This window comes from Gekko japonicus, unplaced genomic scaffold (genome assembly GCF_001447785.1).
Source record: "Gekko japonicus isolate JY-2015 unplaced genomic scaffold, Gekko_japonicus_V1.1 scaffold11, whole genome shotgun sequence".
NCBI classification, from domain to species: domain Eukaryota; kingdom Metazoa; phylum Chordata; class Lepidosauria; order Squamata; family Gekkonidae; genus Gekko; species Gekko japonicus.
Genome location: NW_015166418.1, coordinates 1,073,494 through 1,092,032, shown reverse-complemented (window position 1 = coordinate 1,092,032; position 18,539 = coordinate 1,073,494). Strand labels below are relative to the sequence as shown.

The following is an 18,539-nucleotide window of genomic DNA, read 5'->3' as shown; positions in this document are numbered from 1 at the left end:
AAAGAGATGGGGAGGAAGGGAAAGATGGCAAAGAATGGGAAAGAGAGAAAGAGAGAGAGAGATGGGAAGGAAGGAAGGAAGAGAGGGAGGGAGGGAAAGAAGAAAGCAGGCAGGCAGAGAAAGGCAGGGGGTGAGGTGGGGATGACTCCGGAGGACTTTCTCTGCTCGCTCGCCTGGTGCACGGGCAGAGAAAGGCAGGGGGCGGGGGGGCTCCGGAGGACTTTCTCTGCTCGTGCGCCTGGCTCTGCTCGCGTGCCATAGGTTCGCCAACACTGTTCTAGAGTGTCTCCCCAGGGCAAACAAGGCTCGGGGCGGTGTACAACAATAAAAACACATTCATAAATTAATAAACAAATTGAAAGATTAGGAAAATACAACAGTTAGACAGTTCTTGTTAAGCATAATTGGAAACCTGTAAAGAGAATGCTTACTGGTACTCAATTTTGAGTTCGTGTTTCCTCTTCTGGCCTCCCATCTATATATATAAAAGAAAGTCCCCCTCATCGTAAAATCAATGCCCAGACTAAACCGCTGGACCAGAAACACCAAATTCTGGGAGAACGCTCCTACCGTGACGTAGATGCTCACTAAGAAGGGATTTTTAGAAATTCGACCCCTAAGGGGGTCAAAAGGGGTAAAATGTGCTCCCCCCATTGATTCCTATGCGGCTGCCAGGCTGCTGCCTCCTTGCGCAACCCCACTCTCTGATTGGTCATCTGCAGAGCTCAGTGTTCATCGTCATGGCTTCTGTGCAGGCACACATGGGGACTGGACAGTCACAGGCCTGCCATGGCAAAGATTTTCAAGCTTTCTAATAGACTAGGAGCGCCCCTCCTCCCTCTGGTGCTTTTCCGCCAAAACGTTCACATGACCAGGAGGAGGGGTGCTATTCCCTCGATGAACAACAGTTACAGGTAAGTGCAACCTTGTTTTGTGAGGTAAAAAAACCCAGTTACAGGGGACTACATAGAGCTAATGACAGCTGAGGAAATCAGGAACGGCCAACAACCACCTGTGAGGTGCAGTAATGCTGCTGGCCCAGCCTCTCTGATGGTTTCCAACACACTCCCCCCACCTCCTACACCTGACAGGCAGATGGCTGTCAGGTGCAGCAGCAGTGGCAGGGTGCTTAAAGCCACAAAGGAGTTACCACTCCAGCAGTAACACCTTAATGATCCTGCCAGCCTCGCCTCCACAGTAGTTTCTAATACTCCTCCCCCCCTCCCCCTCCTACACTGGACAGGCAGCTGCCTGTCAGGTGTAGGAGAGAAGGGGGGATGCTTACAGCAGCCCTGCTGCTGATCCAGCCTCCCTGATGCCTTTAAACATGATTCCCCCCCCCAACACAAGACAGGCGGGTGTCTGTCAGGTGTAGGAGCAGGACCAGGGTACTTTAATCCATCAGGTACGCCGCCCCAGCAGGATCACGTTAGTGGTGATGCTTTTCCAGGCTCTCTGATGGCTTCCAACACACTCCCCCCACCTCCTACACCTAACAGGCTGTTGTCTGTCAGGTGCAGCAGCAGTTGCAGCATGCTTAGCCATGAGGGAGCCCACCCCAGCAGTCAACAGAGAAGTCCTTCAGTAGAGGGGCGGGGGGAAGTACATCAGTCTGACTTCATTTTTTACACTACAATCTTCTCCATTAGAATTCCTACAACAAATGTTACATTTCAAACTTTACATCATCAGTATCAGGATTTACGGAAGTTAAATACCGTAGCGAAGCACGGGTATCAGGCTAGTCCGTAATATTTGTTCTTTGTTGGCACATTTTGAGAAAGCTAAGAACTTAAGAATTCCTCTGTTAGCACCTAAGCAGGCCATTGTTCCAGTGGCCCACTTTGTTTTTGTTGGAAAATGGAATAGGGGAACAGAAGATAACACACAAACAGAAAATGAACACATACATGAAATGCATTACGTGCACTTAATACAAAATTTAGTTGAATAGAAGTTCTGATTTCACATGATATGTTCTTAGTAGTTTGTGATAGTGCCCATGCATAACACTTGACAATCTCCCAGAATATTTCATGATCCAGACTCTTACATTGTATCAATGCTTCCTCTAAGCCATGGAGTCTTGTGAGCAAATATTCTACTTTGTGAGCTACTGGCATTAAAATTGTGAGCAAGAGATTTGGCTACTGCATAAATTAGTTTGCTCTGGAGCCATCCTTCCTGAGCTATGTCAAAAACATGTGAGCCAGAGGCTAAAAGACTATGAGCTAGCTCACACTAATTCAGCTTTGAGGGAACACTGCATTGTATGTGTGTGTTTAAAATATTTATTCTCCACTTTCTTGGCATTCGACTGGTAATATGAACCAGATAGTTAGGTTACAAGAAGAGAGTCTAGATACCTCCGAGTGTGTCTATTCTGATCCTTTTCCCATTCAAAGGTACTCTGGATATCATGAGTGAACCATTGAGTCCTGTATTTAAATAGAAATAGAAACTCTCAACCAGGATGGGATCCTGGATCAATGGGGGTGTCTTGGTATATATTACCAAGTCATGGCTTGATGAGGAAAGTGAGGTTGGGATGTCATAACTGTGAAAATACTACTTCAATAATATGGGAATAGGTATACCACCAGTTCTTGATGATAGAACTACAGTTCCTCAGAAAGATCAGATATGCAGTTGTGTGGACAGAGAGAGAGTTGGATGCTTCACTGTCTTTAGGTAGACAAGTGGTTTCAGTGTTATAAAACATCCAGATATTCTGGTAGTCATGCTTATTACTGCATAAGATTGTTTCTCTCCAAATTATACACTTTATTTTGTTTACTATAAAATTTGTTTTCTATCATCAACTTTTTCTACTACTACCAGGTGACATAAATTAAGATTCTTGTACTAAGTAAGGTAGCACAGAGTGTGGCATAAGATTGTTTCTCTCCAAATTATACACTTTATTTTGTTTACTATAAAATTTGTTTTCTATCATCAACTTTTTCTACTACTACCAGGTGACATAAATTAAGATTCTTGTACTAAGTAAGGTAGCACAGAGTGTGGCAGTTTGCAGCTCTCAAATATTATGTATATTTGCCATTTTTCTTGTAGAAAACAAAGACATTTACACTTCTGAACACCATAAATCTACAAATATTCCAATTTTATATTCTAAGTTATAGATTATGCATTTTAAGTTGTTAAATCAACTTAAAGAGAGCCAGTTTGGTGTAGTGGTTAAGTGTGCGACTCTAATCTGGGAGAACCGGCTTTGATTCCCCACTCCTCCACTTGCACCTGCTGATGTGACCTTGGGTCAGTCACAAGCTCTGGCACAGCTGTTCTGAAAGAGCAGTTTGTGTCAGAGTTCTCTCGGCCCCACCCACCTTACAGGGTGTCTGTTGTGGGGAGGGGAAGGGAAAGGAGTTTGTAAACCGCTCTGAGACTCCAAGTGAAGGGCGGGATATAAATCCAATCTCTTCTTCTTCTTCTTCTTCTTCTTAAATCAGTAAAATATGTTTAGGCATTTCAATTTTTCACAAATTTTCTACCCCCCCCCCCCCCCCCAAAAAAAAAAAAAAAACAATACACCATTTTTTGTCTTGCCCCCCCCCCCCGCCCGAAAAAAAAAAAAGACATTTTCAGCTTTCTGTGGTTTCAGAATTATAAAATGAGGAAGGTCCTCTCAGGAAGATGTTAATGGACAGACAAACATATGGGAGAGGATGGTATTTCACATTCCCGGTTTGCAATAGATAATAAGCCTCTTCTCACAATTGATTTATAATTCTGCATTTTTAACAGGAGAACTTCTGTTACAACTCTGCAGGCTGGAAGAAGCAACTGAGATTTATAGAGGATTGCAAGAAAGAAATCCTGAAAACTGGGCTTATTACAAAGGCTTAGAAAAGGCACTTAAACCAGGTAACAAGCTTGGGCAAAGATAAGTGTGAACCTATGAAATAATTAAAGTTTTAGGGGAGGAATTGGAGATGAGTGATAGAACATCTTATTGGCATGCAGAAGGTTCCATGTTGTTCAGTCCCCCCAGCATTTTCAACTAAGAAAGGATCCGTTGGTAGATGATGTGAAAGACCTCTGTCTGAGATGCTGGGCAGTTGCTATTAGTCTGAGTAAACAATACTGACCTTGATGGACCAAGGGGTCTGATTCAGTATGAGGTAGCATCATGTGATTTATGGAGAACAAGTGCATTCATTAACTATCTTGGGTTACTTTTATAGCATATGGAATTGCAGTAGTTTAGTTTTGCTTTTTCACAGGAAAATGAAATATGGTAGATGACAAATACGTTTTTTATGTGTATATGTCCACATTATCCCAATGATAGAAGCTGGATTTGTTTTGTGTTGTCTATTCAAGGATTTCAGTGTATTATAACTTTATATATATTCTTTTTATCCACCTCTCTGGAAATCGTAAGGTGCAATTCACAGGGGTCAGTAAAATCAGTAAAAGTCAGTTTTTTCACCTTGGCCAGTAATTTGTCAGATTTTTAAAGAAATTAGTCAGTAAAGTCAGTATGTCTTTGATTTTTGTGAATGCAGTTTGTGTTCTTTTGTTTTCATTACTGCATTTTGGGGGAAACATGATGACTTCCTAGTGAGAAGACAGATTGTTTTTAGTTCAGTTACAAAGTACTTTAAGGACTTTGTTCCTAAGAGTAAAAGTGATTTGGTGAAATCTTCTACAATGTATAGAAACATAATTAACCTCTTAAAACATGAGACAATGAAAGCAGAGGTGATTTTTTTTTGCACGAGTGCCTGCTTATTTACAAAGTTCACTGGAGTGTTCCAGAAAGAAGAGCCTTTGGTGCAAGTAAAAAGACTCACAAAAACTATAATGAATCATGTTTGTAAGAGTTCAGCACCATTGTTTCTTGAAGCCTTCAGTGATGAGCACTACATACCTATGAGAGAAATAATCAGTGAAAGTAGAATCTGTGACAAACTGAAAAAACTTTCTGATAAGGAACAACCTCTTTTTAACGGAAGCAAAAAAACATTTCATAGCAGCCTGCAAACACCTTTTACTTCAGTCATCTTTGGACAAACCAATCTTTAGATATCTTCAATGTTTAGCTACAGCACAGAGGGTCAAGGAAGGAACCCACAAGTATATAATGAAAGTAGCAGCAGCACTCCCGATGGATATTCCACTGAACATTATTGCGGATGAATGGAAACTTCTTAAGGCTTGAAGATGAAACTGCCAGTGAAACTTGCCGCATAGATACATACGGGAATCAGTTCTTTGAAAAGACACACCCATCTGGAGATCCAAAATACTCACTGGTTACCAAGGTGGTGAAAGCAGCATTATCATTATTGCACGGTAGTACGGACATAGAAAGAGGGTTTGCAAAAACTGGACACATTGTGACCAATGAAAGGGCCTGGATGTCAGAGAGAACTTTGAACGCCCACCTAATCGTCAAAGAAACTTTATATCATGTATATGAAAACAATGTATACCATGTTAATATCACACAGGAGCTTTTACAGATGGCAGGAGCAGTTCATGTTCATTACAAGCAACATTGTGATGAACAGTGTGTCATTAAAGAGGAGTAAGAAGAAAAAGAAAAGAAAGAAGGGGAAAAGGCAGAGGAGTTAGGTTTAAGAAGATAGACAGTGAAAAGGATAGTATACAAGAGAAGGAAGCAAAACTGAAAAAGCTGAGACAACAGAATGAGAAGAGGATGATTGCTCGAACGTTGCTAAATGATGCAACCAAACGTGTAAAGGAGAGGCTGTAAAGGAGAGGCTGCTGAGAAAAAGGGTATGGTGGGATTCAACACAGCACAGCTCATGCTAGAAGGAGTGGAGAAAGGAATGGAAGAAGAGGACAAGAAAAAAATACTTGCAGGTGCAGTGGAGAAAACTGTTGAGAAACAAAAGAGTTCGTTAATAACTTCTTTTTTCATCAAAAAACCAAAGATAAAGTAAAAGCAAAGACAAGTCTTACCTAACAGTAATTATGTTTTGTTGTCATAATGATTACTTTATGTGTGGTTTTTAATATGTTTTGCTGTTTTATTATCTACAGTATGTGATTATTTTTAAAAGGTAATCTTTTTTTGCCTTAAAGTTTGTACAACAATGAAAACGTCCTATCTTCTTTTAAAACATTCAATAAAAAGTTGTGCAATCCTTTTATCTGGATCACGTCTGACTGTGGCGCTGGCTATGGGGATGGTGGAGGCCAGATAATAATAATTTTTAATGAAGTCCTTGTTTTACTTTTAAAACACTAGCTTATCAATAGGCTGACATTAAATTGTTCAGTAATTTGTCAGTATTTGGTCAGGTTTTTTGGAATTTTGGTCAGTAAAGCCAGTATTTTTAACTTTCTGACTAGTTTCCACCCCTGAATACAGTATTGATAACAGAAACACACTTGAACTGAAGTGTGAACAGCTTGGTTCTTGTATATAGCAGTGAAAGTGAAGGGAAAGTTTGCTTTAAAACAACCACATAAAGATTCCATAACAAAAGGAACTGACAAATGACCAACAATCCAGAGGAAGATGACTGTTTTTGCCTAATAGTCTCCTACACAGTATGAGAAGCTGCTATTGGAATTTACAGTAGCTCCAAATGTTATTTGACAAGGGGAAACATCAAATACTGATCATGCTCAAGCCTTTGGGATTACCTAAAACTTTCTTGATTGCATGTTTGGTTAACTAGAAATGCTGTTTACTTAGGGGTTTTTTGTTGTAATGTGTGGCAGTTATTGTAAGGTTTATTGTCTACCTAAATCCCAGATGGCTTTTTACACTCAGTTTCTTTTAAAAAATTTTAAAAAATTATTTACATAGAAAAAAAATCATTTTACAAGTGTTTGCAAGCATTATTGTGTTTGTTTTCCTCTAAGGTAACATGTTAGAGCGTTTTTGGTTCAAGATTTATGAAGAAGCGTGTACTAAGTACCCAAGAGGACTGGTTCCAAGAAGGTTACCATTAAACTTCTTATCTGGTAAGATATACTTTGGCAACTTAATAGAATAGTTTTAACCTTAGAGAATAACATGTTTCATGTTCCATTACCCTTTCATCGATAACTTGGAAGTGACATCAGAATTTTTCTTCCTGGGCATCAGCTGTAGACGTAAAAGGACATGACATTGACTGTTCCTTGTCTACAGACTGGGACTGTTGATTGCTTCTGATGCCATGATTACCTTTTATTACAGTAGTTAAAGTGGCAGCTGTTTAGAGAAGGCAGTGTAGAAAGCCAAAGCATTAGTATTGCAGAAATTTGGCATCACTGTTGTCCTGTGCACCTGTTCAAAAAAGTAGCAGCAAAGATAAATGTGTGCTGTTTCCAAGTTGAGCCATCTTGTATTGGTGACAGGGGACTGAATTTAATTTTTATAATATTGTTCTGCAAATATTATCTGCTTTAGGATAGGAAAACACAATGTCCAATAATATCAGTTCTCTATAGCTGTTAAGCAATGGTGAGTTTCTCCACCCACACTAGCAATTTTGTTGAAAAGCCATTTTTATTTAAGATGATTGCTGATGAAGGAAGCATTCCTGGTTTGGAGGATGGAGAGATCAAAGATCTTCTCTAACCTATATCTAAAGTAAACTTCTCTCCCATTTTGAACTTTGATGAAAAATCTGTTAATGAATGTTCCAAAAAGGAGGTTGTGGGTGGAGATGCACTTTCCCCCCAAGTATTTCTGTAGACATACTGGCTGTCGCATTCAGATATAACAAACCATAGTTTGCCATTACAGGAGCAAGCCTTGAATCCCCAAGACACTTCCTGTTTTGTCTCTCCTTACATGGCTCAGAAATCAATAAATCATGATAAACCATAACTTATTAATTTGGCCATTACAGACTATGTTTGTATTCTTGCTTCCAAATCAGGATGAAATCTCATACAAAATCACAGATTTTGGTAAATGCAGAAGTGATTAAAGTTCAAGCCAGGAGGAAGAAGGAAGCATATGAACCGAAGGATTTCCAGGGCTTGTTCTCATGCTGATAAACCATGGTTTATCATTGATATGTGAACATAGCTACTGTGTCTGCTAAAGTGTTCGTTCTTAAACTGGTCTGGAAAATAGATTTATATGAAGTATATTTTAGCTGGTATAAGAAGCTGCTTCTTATAAATGGTTTTACCTTTTTAAAAATGTTGTAGATAGCCCTAAGTCTTAGCACTGCTTGCCGCATTATATTAACCTAAGTGCCTGCATAAGTCATTCCGATAACACAAATTGAAGTAGTGGAAGGATTTGTGCCTATATCTGGGTCAGTAATGGGCTTGTTTAAGTTCAGTTCAGCTGGTGTCTATAGACTGCTTCATGGATGTGTTTTTTATTCATACCAGAATGCATCTGTGACAGTTTGCATGTAGGGTGACAGGCATGTTGATACGTAGAAATACTTTCTGTATGAACATTCTGCCTGTCTCCTGCTTCACATGTTTCAGTTAGAGATGCATGCACATCTTCCCAGGTTCTGTTACGAGAATGATCTGTGGGGTGCACATCTGCCAGTGTCATAAAGTGAGAGGTAATATCGTGGGCAATGATTACTCTAGCTGTTTGGTTTTAATTTAGATACTGGGTTTGATCAAGTGGAAGAATTCACAGAAGGAGTTAATGGAATATGCCTCTCCCTGCCTTTGTCGAGCAATCTACCATTTGTCCTGAAACACCTCTTTGAGGTTTAGGAGAGTCTCAACAAAAATGCAGGAGAGGACAGGGTGCTGCAGTGACAAGGGAGTATTGTGTAATAATCATCTCATTCTCCTTCCTGTGACGCAAGTTGAGGGTGGCAAGAAGGAGAAAGAGATTATTCCTGTGGATGATTTTGCTAGCAAAGCTCTTCTAAACCTCAGAGAATTTTTTGGACAAATGACAGGCTGCTTGGGAAAGGGGAAGGTGGGGAAAATCCACTCCATCAACTTCTTCAAGATCCAACACAGAATTCTGAAGTAATGCAAGAGAATGAACAGATATTTTTCTTCCCAAGGTGAGAAATTTAAGGAATGTTTGGACAAATTTCTAAGGATGAATTTCAGCAAGGGCTGCCCACCTGTCTTCAATACTTTGAGATCATTATACAAAGATAAAGAAAAGGTAATCATAATATACATTGTGTGCTGCTTTCCTTAGACTCACATGAACAAGCACATATCAGCATACGTAATCCTGCTGGTTTAATAGGCATACATAGAGAAATTCTCATTAATCCCCCTTGTAAACATCAGTTTTCATGAGCTCATATGCTGGCTGTTTATGTTGAGGATGGAGAAGAGTCAAAGTGTCTTTCTGGTTTGAAGTGCCTTTTGGGGCTGCCAGCATAGAGTTTCCCCACAGGATTCTGGAGCCATGCACACTCTGGATGCTACTCAAGGAATAATATTTGCATGGACTGTAAGAACATCTATGTTGAATTAGCTGTATTAAAATTTTATGATTGGGAATTAGGATTGTAAAACTGTGCTCTGAACTGCTTCAATAAAGACATTATTTTAAAATGTTTCACAAAGTCATGTGTATGTGCAGTACTAGATAACTTGGAATTTCAGAAGACATCTGTACTGACATTTTAGCACTCAGACACAAACTTTCCACCTAATTGTTGATTTGCTTTACAGTTCTGTATCCTGATAGCAAAAATTTAATGTTAATCTACAGAGTATCTCTTGTTATTCTGCTGGTCACATCCAGTCACAAAATATTGAGTGTAGTAAGAAATTGGCTCCTGGAGACACAGTGATGCCTTCCTGCAGATCCAAAACTCACCCTCCAGTTGTCAATCCAAAGGCAAGATAAACATCTGGAGGAACTGGTGACCATGGCCCGTGTGGCTAGGGTGCAGCCTGGCCCATCACCTTATGAAGATGAAACAAAGTGGCCTCCTGTAAATTTAACTGAGGACCAGGAGAGTAAAGGATAAAATAAAGATGTGTGCAGACAGATTCACAGTCATATCAGCTCTGGTTTCTACTACTACCTCGTGTGTGTGTGTGTGTGTGTGTGTGTGTGAGTGAGTGTGTGTGTGTGTGTGTGTGAGAGAGAGAGAGAGAGAGATTTGGAATCTTGTAGAGATTATGTCATCCATGTTAAACTAAAGTATTTGTCATAACTATATGTCTTGCAAATATAGGTGGCAATCATAGAAGAACTGGTAGTAGGTTATGAAACTTCCCTTAAAAGCTGCAGATTATTTAATCCAAATGGTAAGTGTAACATTGTAGAAGATACTGTCTGGCTTCCCTCTTAACTACATCTTGTCTCCTTACCCATGTCTAGATGTTGCCAGTAATTCCCTTGGCATGCAGTTCTGGCACCACCTGTACTCTTTCTCTGTGTGCTCTTTTTGAGTCACTTTCAGTTTGTGAACACCACTCTCATTGCAGACAGGCTGGTCAACACTGGTCTTCACTCACTGCAGTGCAAGTGAGAGGCTGAGCCTGGGGTCTCATATCTAGCTTGTCCTGGGTTCTCATAGCAGAGACTTAGATGAAGGGCTGCATCATTTGTGCACACACATGTGCATAGCACTCCCCTGCCCCCAGCTTGCTGCTATAATGCAACTGAACATCTCTGGAAACTTGGACCTCTCCCTAGTTCCTGAATGTTGTGGCCTGGAATGTGCTCACCAAATACTAACCTTAAGATATGCTTCAAAGGCTGAAGTATTCTATGTTCTTGTAATTCATATATCTTGAATGTGATAGTCTTTAAAGGAATAAGAGCATATTCATTAAACAGATAAACTGAACTGTCAGCTCCGAACCTCCTATATCTAGTTTTGCCTGCCAGCCTTTTCTCTCTTCTCTCTTCCCTCCTCCCAAAAAGAAACATGCTACAGTGTTGACTCCTGAGACTATAAAACTTGCCTACCTGTTGGTGAGAAGCAGCAGATATTTTCTTTTCACTGCATTTTCTTTTTGTCATCTAATATAAAATGGTATTTTCTTCCAAATAGATGATGGTAAAGAAGAACCTCCAACTACGTTGCTCTGGGTCCAGTACTACTTGGCACAACACTATGACAAAATAGGGCAGCCATGTATAGCTTTGGAATACATCAATGCTGCAATAGAAAGCACACCCACCTTGATAGAACTGTTCCTTGTGAAGGCTAAAATCTACAAGGTAACTCCATTCTTATTGCTGCTGATGGATGTGTACCACACAACACTGCCTTTTCTTGTATTCAAAGAATCAGCAGATTCTTTGACTAAGTGTCAAGGCTGTGGGTACATGTTCTATCAACCTACAGGTTTGTTACACCATCAAGATATCTGGGTGCTAGTAGCAGAGCTTGCTTTCCTGATAAGGTTGTTGTTATATTTTAAACAGGCAAACAAACTTAACTTCCAGTCTCTGTTCCTACACTGGTACATACACCATTTGTATTGAAAATGGTATTATGGTTGGAAATTTCAGCAGTGCCTGGCAAATACAAAGATGTGTGATTACAGTGTGATCGGAGTGGGACTTCAGTGCTTGTACATTACTACCTGGCTTCTCTGTTCTTTTTGACACCTATTCCTAATCTTCTTGTCCTGCATCCATTTCCTGAGAAATCTGTTGATGTGGATTTGGATAAAATTACTTGAACAATAACTAATAAGAAAATATGACTTGCATAATTTAATATTGGAGTGTGTTGGCCTAGTAGTTTAGTTTGGGGATCAGTGCTGAACACTCTAATTTGAACCTTTGTAAACACTGATTATAACTTCCATCAGTGAGTAGAATATGACACAGATCAATTGTTGAATTTATCTAGATTTTTTTTGTTTTCTTTTTAAGCATGCTGGAAACATAAAAGAAGCAGCAAGATGGATGGATGAGGCTCAAGCACTGGACACAGCAGACAGATTTATCAACTCCAAATGTGCAAAGTACATGTTGAAAGCCAACTTGATAAAAGAGGCAGAAGAAATGTGTTCAAAGTTTACAAGGGTTTGTGCAGCTTACTTTGGTTTTTTTAGTTTAAAAATGTAATCAGATTGTTAGCTATTGCTTTGTAAAGAAATTCAGTTTATGCTGCTTTATTTAATTCACTGTACGCAGCTTTATTTGCCTGCCAAAAATGTTAGCAAAAATGTGCCTTAGGACTTCCTGAGATGTACTGTTAATGTCTGTCCTACTGTGACCATAAACTTTTCAGTAAAGTGTTTTGGATGTGTGACCCCACTACCACCACTACTACAGAATTAACACACACCTTAGAGTGCCTCCTTCTAAGTTTAAACTTCTTAATGTGTTGCATTAAGATTCATTGTTGATGTCTGTAGTTATAGCCTGCTTTTCTGACAAGTGCCCTCAGCTGACATTGTATTCTCCACATTTCTTTTTCTATGAACTGATAAATGCTTTCTAGAACATTTCAGACCCAAAATATCATTTATTCAGAGTTGATTTTTTGTAAATAAACTGAACTTGCATAATGACTTTGCTTTGAAACATTTCTAAAATTTCCTTTTCAGGAAGGAACATCAGCAGTAGAAAACTTGAATGAAATGCAGTGTATGTGGTTCCAGACAGAATGTGCCCAAGCTTATAGAACAATGAATAAATTTGGTGAAGCACTTAAAAAATGCCACGAAATTGAGAGAGTATGTACCTAATTAATTTACATTTGATATTTCTTGTTTGCCCACTTCAAGATTAGAGTTTCACAAATCTAGGTTTTCTGATAATTTTTAAAAGTTCATATGCACTCCTTTTGGGTTTTTTACATCCTCTTTTCAAAGCACATTGCAGCTTTCTCAACAATAACCTCATGACTATGCTGTATAATAATTTTACATTACAATAAAAAGCAACCCAAAAACCACTTCCCAACAGTACAGAAAAATTCTCCTCTAAATCAATCTGGTAATCAAACTCCAATCTTGCTCCCACAGAGAGACTTTAAAACCCAACTGCCCAGCTGTACAGCAGTCAGCAGATCAGTGTGTTGCTTCCTAAATCTTGCCAGAGAAGGTGCACCCTGTGCACCTCTTTTGATAGAGTGTTCCAAAGGACAAGAACTGCTACAGAAAGAGTTATGACTCTTACAATGTCAGATAAGCCTCTTGATAGGGAGGGACCTCTTAACAAAAGTTGCTGAGCCAACCTCACCTGGCATGTAAGCATGAATTGGGAGAGAGGCAATCCTTCAGATAAGATTCCAAGGTCATAGTAGGTTTGAAGAGTTAAAACCAGCACCTTGTATTGTGCCCAGAAAGAAACAGGAAGCCAGTGCAGCTATTCTGAAAGGTATTATATGCACAGAGCATCCTGCCACAGCTAAGACGTGACCTGCTGCATCTTGTACCTAATGAATGTTCCCAGTTCCTTTCAAGGGCAGTCCTCAGTAGAGCTCATTGCAGTATTCTGGAGGTTACAGAAGCATGCTACAGTCAGGAAGGGCAGAGAGCTTTTCAGATGAGATGCAATTGGAAGAAAGTACTCCTGGTTCCAATACCAAGCTATTTCTCAGAAAGCAAGGTTGCATCCTGAACCAACTTCCAGGCTCTTCACATGACTGGATAAAAAGGACAAATTCATCTAGCCTAGGCAAATCAAACCCTTCAAGAATATCTGCCTAAGAAAGTTCTATCTCATTGGTGTCTGAACTGTCAAACTGGTTAGCACCTTGCGCAGTTTGCAAACTCACCTGAAAACTGTAGGTTTGAATGGTGATTTTATTTAAGTATTCATAGGGTTTAGTGTCCTGGTACTAATCATGATTTGTCATTTCAAATGTCAAGGGGAACAGTGGCTAACAACAGTTGGAAAGAGGAAAATGAAACACATGCGCAGTAGAGCATCTCCACGGTATAACTTAACATTATGTCTAGATTAAACCACTGATGAGCCAATTTCTGTGTAAGGCTGTTGTATCCACGGTGTGCTGCATTCTTCTACCTAAAAACTTCATTTTGCAATGTATTCTGAAGACCATATTGAACATGCATCGAAGACACCCACCCACACAAATTAAGTCTGAAACTTCTGTTTCTGATAACTGTTTTTTCAGTAACATGCAATTTTAATTATGCCATCTCCAAAGAACTTGTATGACTGAGGCACACCAAGTATTTAAAAAACCCAAGACTTTTGGCATTATACACCTCCTTAAATTCGGTCACAGAGAATATGCTTAAGACTCATACCTTGAGACTCACGAAAGTATTTGCCAGTATAACTTAGTCTTTAAAGTGTGATGGACGTCCTTGTTACCCTTCTGGAATTAAATTACTGCATTTTGCATATTGTGCTCTAGCTTAATAGTTAGGGGTGTGCATTTGGATCTACTTGAGCCAAAAATATACCCAAAAAATACCTTAGTGGTATTTTTAAGGTATATTTCAACTTCCCAAATGTATCCTGGTTTTCTCGGGAAAACCCGGGGGGGGGGGGGATCCCAAGAAAATCCTGTCTATATTCAGGAATTTCAGGTAGATCTGAAAACAGAAGGCTTATGCAGTCCCTTTAAACGTCAAAGGGAGTGCAGAAGTCAGTCCAAGTTTAAACTGGGCGGCAGGAGAGGACAGCCCTGCCAGGTTCGCTGTGCCTACGGGGAGCCCATCACTCCCCACAGGCACAGCTCTGCACTGCCTTCTCCTGCAGCTCAGTTTAAACCAGGTGGCAGGAGAAGTCAAGCCAGTGCCAGGATTGGCCTGGGGTTTTTTAACTGGCATTTTTCAGTTCTATTGAACCCGAAAAATTTCAGGATTTCTGAAAAATCCTGGATCTGAATACCATATCGGTATTTGGATCTGGGATTTTTCAGGAATCCCAGAATTTTATCAGGTACAATAGACCCAAACCAAAAAATGCTGGTAAAAAAAAATAGCACACCCCTATTGCTAGTCATTCCCTGCGCCCAGAAAGTGCTTTTGAAATATTGTCCAAATTACTTTTCATGGATTATTCTGGTCTTATCTTGCTTCGTAAATTCTTTTAATATGGTTATTAAGCATAAGGATCTGGCTGATGGAATCTTGTTCATGTTCCTCTGTACTGGTTGTTCAGGATTTGGGGCAGACAGCTTTCTGAGCCCTGCCACCTGAAAGCTGAGAATTAAAATGCTACGTTCTATTCACGTAGCATTTACTGTACCACCTAACTGGCCCCTCTTCAGTGCTAATGTTTACTGCTTATTGATGTATATTGACTGTGTTACCAGCCTTCCATGTCATAGTAAAAAACCGTGGTAGCTTTATAACATCTGTAATCATGTTTAAGATCTTTGTGTTTGCGGAGACTTGCTAAATGACTTGGTATTATGTTAGCATTTTGTAGAAATCACAGATGACCAATTTGACTTCCACACATACTGTATGAGGAAAATCACACTTCGATCTTACGTGGACTTGTTGAAATTAGAAGATGTACTTCGGCAGCATCCATTTTATTTTAAGGCAGCAAGAATTGCCATAGAAATATATTTGAAACTTCATGATAACCCCTTGACAGATGAGAATAAAGAGCATGAGGCTGATACAGGTATAAGATACTTCCAGTACTCACTGCATACAGTATAGTTGGGTTTTAGCTTTGTGTTTATACTGTATAAGAATGTCTTTACTGTGGTAGTACTGTCTTTCAATTGAAAGTGCATTGTATGTTGTTGTTGTTGTTGTTAAAAGAAAATTGTGGAACTTAATTATTCAGCCAAGACACTGCAGTTACAATAAAATGTACTCACCATTCTGCCTTTCCTTTAAAATATTCAAGCCAAAAATTAACAGGGCTGTGTTGTCAAAAAGTTGGTCTAAACCTGTAAATTACTGACAGTTTCTTTAAAGTTCCTTTATTTTTATTAATGTAAGAGAACGTCTCTAGCTAAGGGAAACTTGTGTGGCCTTCTGTTACTTTTCTAGCATCCCAGCTTTGGATCATAATTCAGACCAATGCTCCCTCTAAGCCATGGAGTCTTGTGAGCAAAAATTTTATTTTGTGAGCGACTGGCATTAAAGTTGTGAGCGAGCAATTTGGCTACTGTGTAGATTAGTTTGCTCTGGAGCCATCCTTCCTGAGCTAAGACAAAAGTGTGTGAGCCGGAGGCTACAAAACTGTGAGCTAGCTCATACTGACTCAGCTTAGAGGGAGCACTGATTCAGAGCCTGATAAGATTAGGACTAGAAAATGGAACTACTAGTAGTAAATAACTTGAGCTAACAATAGTGAGTTTTACTATATTGATAAGAACTGGATATTCTCTGCATAATCTTTTTTCAAATGTGGTTTCTGTAAAGCAAATATGTCTGATAAAGAACTAAAGAAACTACGCAATAAGCAGCGGAGAGCTCAGAAAAAAGCTCAGCTAGAGGAAGAGAAAAAGAATGCAGAAAAAGAAAAGCAGCAAAGAAACCAGAAAAAGAAGAAAGATGATGATGATGAAGAAATTGGAGGACCGAAGGAAGAGCTTATTCCTGAGAAACTAGCAAAGGTATTCAAACTGTGGACTATTATTAGTTTGAACATGCAATTCTAGAGAATTACTTGAACAGAACTTCATAAATTTTGACCATCCTTTCTCAGGTATCTTCATCAGTCCTTATTGCATCATTTCTCATATGTTAGCTTACATAAAGTCATTTCTGGTGACTGTGAAACGAGTACATGTTCACTGCAAAGACTCTTGCATAAAGACACATGGAATACCTGTGCATTGATGGCCTAGCTGCTAGGTGGCAGGAGTGAAGGGTAGGCTTTGTTACTGCCTCATCCCCAAAGGCAGACCTTTACTTTTTCCCAGAGGAAGGAATAGTAGCCATTGACACAAAGAAAAGTGAAATATCACACTTGGAGACAATAGTTGTGGTTAGGGTAGGGCTTAATCTGCTGCCTTCCTTGGGAACCCCAAACATGGAGAAATAAGGAGTTCTGGTTCTTTTTATACAGATTTGTCAGCTTAAACATAACAGTTCTGTCTGAAGTGTCTCACTCCTCTTTTGGCAAATATTTTTGCATTTTCAGGTTGAAGCACCTTTAGAAGAAGCCATTAAGTTTTTAACTCCGTTGAAGAATTTGGTGAAGAACAAAATAGAAACTCATCTTTTTGCCTTCGAAATTTACTTCAGGAAAGGTAGGTGGAAGAAGCCACAAAGTGGAACAGCATCAGTCATCTAGAAAATGTATAAAATGTAAGTTGCAAGCTTTTTTGGTATGCCCTGAGTAGTCTGGGAGATTCAGTGCTCACGTATACCTTCCTCATGTATGAAAATGAGGAGTTCTTGCTATTTCATAATAGTATCTGTCAAAAGTGGTCTTACTATTGTAATAAAATTACAGTGTGCTTTGCATAAAGGAAGCAAATTCCTCTTTACATTATCAGCTGTACTTATTTTGTGCATGCCTCAATAACTTGAGACTACCTTTGACCTTAAAGTACTCATAGAGTTGGAAGGGACCTCTATGGTTATCTAGTCTAACCCCTCGCACAATGCAGGAAATTCACAAATATCTCCCCCACCCCACCCCCAGTGAACCCTGCTCCATGCCCAGAAGACAGCCAAAAATCCCCTCCAGGATCCCTGACCAAACTGGCCTGGAGAAAATTGTTTTCTGGCCCCAAAGTGACAATTGGCATTTCCCTGGGCTTGTAAGAAAGTAAGAACTAAGCACAGATTCAACCGTTCCTTGCCCTCCTTCTCATGACCTGCCTAAGTTCACAGTGTCAGCATTGCTGTCAGATGGCCATCTAGCTTCTGTTTTGAAAACCTCCAAAGAAGGAGAGCCCACCACCTCCCTAGGAAGCCTGTTCCACCGAGGAACCACTCTGTCAGGAAGTTCTTCCTAATGTTTAGCAGAAAACTCTTTTGCTTTAATTTCAACCCATTGGTTCTGGTCCAACCTTCTGGGGCAACAGAAAACAACTCCGTACCATCCTCTCTGTATGACAGCCCTTCAAGTACTTGAAGATGGTTATCGTATCACCTCTCAGTCATCAACCAGATACACATCCACCTAACAGTAAAGTATGTGGAAACTTATAAAAACCTTGCTGAAATCAAGATGAACTATGTCTACAGGATTCCCCTGATCCAGCAAGGTGACATGACTTGTTTTTGAGAAACCCATGCTGGCTCTTATTTATTTATACTTTCAGCTTGTATCCCAGTCGAACCCCCCAAGGGGTCTCTGAGCGACTTACAGTTACTCTTTATCCCTATCTATGGCCACATATAGTCAGGGGTGGGGACTGCCCTACCAGCACCCCGTGGAGGGACTTGCTGTTCTTCTTTTCCCGGTAAGGCTTATTGTCGGCTCGGCTTTCGGGTTTTGGCTCCTCTTCTTCCCCTTCCGGTGGTCTTCGGCGTCGGCTGTATTTGGCAGGCCCATCTGGTGCGCGGTTCGCGTCAGCGCGGCTTCGGCTCTGTCCATTTTGGCTCTGCTGTGCCTGCGCCTCTACGTCCTTTGCATCTTCTGGCTCCGCCTTCCGCCGACGTCCGATCCACCGCTGGTGTTATGCCTCCTTGCCGCCACTCATCACCACTGCACTCATCGCCACCGCCGCTCGTCATTCTGCCGTCGCCGCTCACCGCCGATGCTCCATCAGACCCCA

General features: G+C 40.2%; 1 protein-coding gene across 1 annotated transcript in view; it reads left to right on the top strand.

The window, feature by feature from the left end:
* Nucleotides 1-18,539, top strand: part of NAA15 (N(alpha)-acetyltransferase 15, NatA auxiliary subunit) — a 57,317-nt gene that overhangs the window by 25,352 nt on the left and 13,426 nt on the right. The window contains exons 7-16 of the mRNA XM_015411611.1: nucleotides 3,769-3,888; nucleotides 6,868-6,969; nucleotides 8,988-9,094; nucleotides 10,128-10,200; nucleotides 10,953-11,122; nucleotides 11,786-11,938; nucleotides 12,466-12,594; nucleotides 15,262-15,475; nucleotides 16,228-16,421; nucleotides 16,952-17,060. Of these exons, the coding sequence (XP_015267097.1) occupies nucleotides 3,769-3,888; nucleotides 6,868-6,969; nucleotides 8,988-9,094; nucleotides 10,128-10,200; nucleotides 10,953-11,122; nucleotides 11,786-11,938; nucleotides 12,466-12,594; nucleotides 15,262-15,475; nucleotides 16,228-16,421; nucleotides 16,952-17,060 (1,371 nt within the window). The remainder of the gene's footprint in view (nucleotides 1-3,768; nucleotides 3,889-6,867; nucleotides 6,970-8,987; nucleotides 9,095-10,127; nucleotides 10,201-10,952; nucleotides 11,123-11,785; nucleotides 11,939-12,465; nucleotides 12,595-15,261; nucleotides 15,476-16,227; nucleotides 16,422-16,951; nucleotides 17,061-18,539) is intronic.